The sequence below is a fragment of the Anneissia japonica genome, unplaced genomic scaffold (assembly GCF_011630105.1).
Source record: "Anneissia japonica isolate Jap-2015-1 unplaced genomic scaffold, ASM1163010v1 scaffold13068_len11835_cov106, whole genome shotgun sequence".
Classification (NCBI taxonomy): Eukaryota; Metazoa; Echinodermata; class Crinoidea; order Comatulida; family Comatulidae; genus Anneissia; species Anneissia japonica.
Genome location: NW_022693234.1, coordinates 1 through 5,415, shown reverse-complemented (window position 1 = coordinate 5,415; position 5,415 = coordinate 1). Strand labels below are relative to the sequence as shown.

Sequence of the window (5,415 nt, the reverse complement as noted above, 5' to 3'; positions counted from 1 at the left end):
CTGTGATAAAAACAAATATACCAAGCCTTGAACCAAATATCGTCATGCCTGGCCTAACCTCCTGCTATTTTTGTATTTTATTCTACTTACCCTGTTTCGTTCCCGTTTTTCGTAAGCTATGGACTTTCTTTTCTTGACTGGTGGCCTTTCTCCTAGCGACCCTGGGTATTTAGGTTTTTCAAAAACTGTGGGAATTGCACCCTTAACTAGGCGTTTTTTAATTTTCCCCACGACTCCCAAGTAGTTGCCTATGCTGGACTTCATTTCAAAGCATTCTGCCTCAAAATGCCGTCCGCACAGCATCGAATGCTTGGTGGGCTGCCAGTCGGCCCTTGAAATACCGACAGCCTGTATCCATTTCTTCAGTAGGGAACGGGTGAAATCTAACCCCATCTAAGTGGGTCGTTTTGCACCCAATTGCAACACAACGCATAACAACACCATTAAGTAGACGGTAATTCGATAGTAGGTAGACGAATCTGATTTCAAAATAGAACTTCGCGACAATCAAAACAAACCGCGATTGGAGACAAGTTGAGACAAGACAATTAGGAGCCGGACAAGTCTGACGTCATAGTGTCACATGACCATTATTAAACATTGTGAGGTGGGCGGGGCTTAAATGTTGAAAAATCGCTATAAATCATGATTTTTTAAAATTATGATTAACAGTGTGACGTTTATTTCCATATCTCATGATTTATATATACCTAAGTGAATATAGATATCCAACACAGAGTGTATGAGGTTCCAATAACTTTAACAACTGACCAATTAGAACAGTTCCAGGAATACGCGCGTGTCCAACATACCTAGTTGTTGTCCCCCACAAACGCACGTGCTTGCGTAGGCCTATGTTTTAAGTCGTTTTGTGGGAACAATATCCAAGGGGCGGGGCTTAGAGAAAATGTCCATTTAATTGTTAACTAACCTTCGACCGGCGTCCAAGATATATTGACCTGTAAATCCCATTTTGTCGAGTTGTCATAAAGGTCAATGGTGAGAAATGTTGCCTTAGTGTTAATACTGTCGATTGCTTCATAATCTTATATTGTAAAGAAAAATATTTAATATTATAATTTTGTTATAATATTTATACACATTATTATTATTATTATTATTATTATTATCAGTTATTATTATTACTATGCAGTGTCATTTTTATTGTTGTTATTATAACAATATCGAAAGGTCCACTGATTAATCTCAGATAAGAAAGTATAATACATACTCCAAGTATTGAAATACACGCCATCGTGTTGGGATTCAATATTTCGACATTAATTATGTCATCATCAGGAATGATGACATAATTAATGATGATGACATAATTAATGTCGAAATATTGAATTCCAACACGATGGCGTGTATTTCAATACTTGGAGTATGTATTATACTTTCTTATAACAATATCGTAACCAGATAAGTAATACAGACAATATATTTGAATTTTAGAGAAAGTAAATTTAATAACATACACGACACACGGAATACCGTATAGTGTACATTATTTTTTGTTTAGTCCATACCTTCTGAGTTGTAACAGCAATTTTCTGTAATAACAGACAATATTCCATAAAACAGTTGTACAATGGTTAAAACTGATAACCAGCCTCTCCACATAGTTCTGTAGGGCGATTTTCTATGGAAGACGAGTCGTGACCTGATTATCTGTCTTTCTACCATTAATTTGGAAAAATGGTTAGTGAACTGTTGAATTTAGATTATATAGATTACGAAAGATTAACTACGATTAAATTACTCATTCTCAATAATCCTATTTCATTATACCATTAAGAAACAATATCAATAACAGTGATCGTAACGGCAATAATATTGTTTATATACTAATTTTCACAACAGTTAATAAACGCAAAGCACCTAAATAAAGTATAAAAATTCTCTCAGTAAATACACTACCATACAATAAAATAATTTATTTCAATAATGAAAAAGACGACAAGCCTCGTATTACTATTGCTAACTTTAATAACCATCGATGGTATTACGTAATGTTATTCACAAACAAACTGAATATAATATGGCTGCGTACTTGATGGATGATTACGCTAAACTATAAACACTTTAAATTAAAATGATCAAATAAAATGTTAATTTAACAAAACATTTTAAGGAAAGTAAACGCTTTTAATATCAGATCTTACACTTAGTTAACTACAATTTGTCAACTGGCATTTGTAGTACCAACAAAGAACGAAGGCATTTTATTTCTCTATATTATGACAAACTGCGTTTTGAATTTGTCCTATAAGGGTATAATAGCCAATTGCTATAATAAATGGTTGGTTAATTGATTGAATTTATCCGGTGTAAAACAAACACCAACGAAATTCTGAAATTTACTCCAGTGGGTCCTCCTTCCCGTTGAGCACTTGACCGGCAGAAATGATACTGTTTTAAACATGAAGGAATTAAACTAATTTCTCCATGTTCTAAAGAAGGTTAGACCTAGAGTATAGACAAATGCATTCTTACCTATGATCAATTTAACGGTTATTTATTCAATATTCTCTTGTATTCAACTCGTTTGTGTCTGTTATTATGTCCAAAAATACTCTACAAGGAAAAACTGAAATGCCAATATAGTCCCATAGTGTGTAGCACAATTTAACATGTTGGAAAATGACGGTCACGAAGAAATGGATTAATACAGATAAAACTAGAATCCACTTCACCACCGGATATATTGAGGATTTTTACAATAGTTCTGTGGAGTTGTATCCATCAGCATCGGTATTCCGGAACTACATTCGTGTCAGCAGGATGAAAATTTAATCAATATGAACAGGATCTATTGGAATCAGGCCTTACATACAAAGCGGAAGAAATGAAATATTGTGACATCCATAGGCCTATAATCCTAACGTTTCTGTGCTTTGAAAATAGTGGTTCGTTTCCTGGTTTAGAGCTGAATACCATTGACGAAGCAAAATATAATTGCAGCTTCCGCATAGTCGCGTATACCTCTATTTTGGTCAGGCAATACGATAAAAATAATCCACTGATGAAAATTATAGTAGATTAAAACTCATAGAAAGACATTATACAATCTTATTCTATTTCTGCCAGAATTCGAAAAAAGGACACAAATTGAGGACCGCGGTTTTGGACGAAAAAGAATAGGGAGGGACAAAAAGTTTGACCAGTCAATAGGCCTATTAACCGAGATAAAGTTCCTGACACTGAGAGTAGTGAAGAAGAAGAAGAAGAAGAAGAAGAAGAAGAAGATGATGATGAAGAGGAAGAGGAATCTTTTTTTTTCTGGTTTCAAATCAAGACTCAAAGCACACCTATTTTGTTCGTGTTACGTTTCATTTATTTTCCTTTTTTTCATTCACTGTGCACTGAAGCCATTATGCCTATAAATGCCCAACTATTATAATATTTAGTTACGTGAAAGATCAAAATAAACAGATGAATAACATAATTTTTTACTAAAGTGATCAAACATTGAATTTAAGATGTGTCAAATGTAACAGAATATAGGTTATTAAAATCTGCATCTCATACATTATTTATAAATTGCTACAGGTAGGCCATTTCACAATGGAAATGGACAGTGTTAAAAATGTCAGATGGCATGATATTTAAAACCATCAAACATTAAATTAAATCACAGAATTGCACATTGTTATCAATTTCTAATGACAGAGATTATACACAGGGTGGCGCCAGCGCGGGAGGCCGGGGTCAGCCCCTCCCCCACCCTTTCCCCGTCGGAGAGAAAAACCAAAATTCGTCGGGGAGAAAAAAAATGTATAGGCCTATGTATTTTCTACATATAAGTGGACTCCAAAATTGATTAAATAAGCCTTTAATTGTCATATTTTGGGGCTTCACCCCCGAGGACGCTTTCGAGAGGTTTTGAGCGACGCCTGACCACGCCACTTTTTTTCATCAGGGACATCGCCAATACCCCCTTGGGGACCTCAGAACCCACCTCCCACCCCGTCGGGCAAATCCTGGCGCCCCCTCTGATTAACAGTGACATATCATTCTTATTTTTTCGCACTTTCAGGTGACTCTTTGGAACTTATTGCCAGCTTCGAGCTATTTTCGAAATAACCACCTCACAAATTTTACAACCAATAGTTTTCAGTTTTGTCAATCTGGTTGTTTTATGGTATTATTAATAAATATGTTTGGGGATTTCCTATGAACAAAAGCTTTTTGTTGACCTTAACGTGTATAATGTAAATTAAGCATATGAAATATAAATATATAATAATAATTATACAAATCTAGAATTAGCACCGCCAGTTTCGTTCCTTCGTCCTGTCTTTTTGTTGACCTTAACGTGTATAATGTAAATTAAGCATATGAAATATAAATATATAATAATAATTATATAAATCTAGAATTAGCACCGCCAGTTTCGTTCCTTTGTCCTGTCGTCCAATCTAGTGTATCCCTCAACTCTTCTCATCGTTTCTATCATTATCTTGCACGCCATTACAATCCGTTTGTTGTAATGGACGTACACGACATAACATTATCATTCAACATTATTCATTATTAATATAGATTATTATTATTACTAATATTGTTAGTAGCTTATTATGATTCTTGCATTATTAGTAAAAAAATAAGAAAGTAAGAAACAAACTTTGTAAAAGTGATACAAGCCATTGTGATTCAATATTTCGAACATTATTAGTTCATCTTCAGGAATTTGCAGATTTTTTGTTGGAGTTTCCCCCCACCCTCATGATTTTTTTTAGTAAACAATGTTAGGTTATCAACAATTTTTTTTGAGATATTGACTAATATTCTTCAAATGCGTTTTGGCAATATAATAACGGCGTCCGTTGGTATTCCGTTGACAGGTGTTCTGCATTTGTATACCTCGCCATAGTACCCATGACCAAGTTCTTTCCTTTCACTTCTGTCTATTTCGTAAACTGGGTAGTCAGTCAGTGTCGGTCGACTTTGTGAATGTTTCGGAAAGATTACATCTATTTGTAAAAAAAAGATCAATAGATCAGTATTTTTTTATTTATGTTATAGTGATTTGTATATAATAATGTAATGATGATGATGATGCTTATGATGATGATTATAAATAAATTATACGTACCTAAGTCTAAAATATTGACTTCTTCTTTGTCTAAGCGTTTGCGACGATATATGTATGGACGTCTACCTCTATGATCTGGGCATACTTTCCACAGGCTTATGAAAAGTATTATACCGAACATGTTTACACCGCCTCCCACGATCAGTGCTTTAGTAACGGCGTTAGAATCATTGTCAGTAACTGGTAGGACCACTACATACAAAAAATAAATATAAACGCTCAATAACACTTTGACATTATCTGCGTCACAATGCATAATCAAAGCAAACAACTGACCAATCAGAACGTGCCTATCAAAAATTTCCACAAAAACACGT

At 34.4% G+C, this 5,415-nt stretch overlaps 1 protein-coding gene and 1 long non-coding RNA gene across 2 annotated transcripts; both read right to left on the bottom strand.

The window, feature by feature from the left end:
• Positions 1-927: 927 nt before the first annotated feature.
• On the bottom strand, positions 928-2,701 carry LOC117100680. The gene is made up of 3 exons (XR_004444164.1): positions 2,497-2,701; positions 1,530-1,679; positions 928-1,045 (listed from the first exon to the last, which is right to left on the bottom strand). It is a non-coding gene; the product is annotated as an uncharacterized LOC117100680 (long non-coding RNA).
• Positions 2,702-3,829: 1,128 nt separating this feature from the next.
• On the bottom strand, positions 3,830-5,361 carry LOC117100678. Its single transcript, XM_033240463.1, has 2 exons — positions 5,099-5,361; positions 3,830-4,976 (listed from the first exon to the last, which is right to left on the bottom strand). Exons 1-2 carry the CDS (start codon positions 5,352-5,354, stop codon positions 4,795-4,797), a joined length of 438 nt encoding a protein of 145 aa, XP_033096354.1. The 5' UTR covers positions 5,355-5,361; the 3' UTR covers positions 3,830-4,794.
• Between the last annotated feature and the right edge of the window lie 54 nt (positions 5,362-5,415).

What these genes read in the sequence shown, in the direction of transcription:
- LOC117100678 (XM_033240463.1), bottom strand. Translation starts at nt 5,354, where the DNA reads ATGCATTGTGACGCAGATAATGTCAAAGTGTTATTGAGCGTTTATATT. An exon ending in AGTCAATATTTTAGACTTAG is followed by an intron (nt 4,977 to 5,098) that starts GTACGTATAATT and finishes TTTTACAAATAG; the next exon opens with ATGTAATCTTTCCGAAACAT.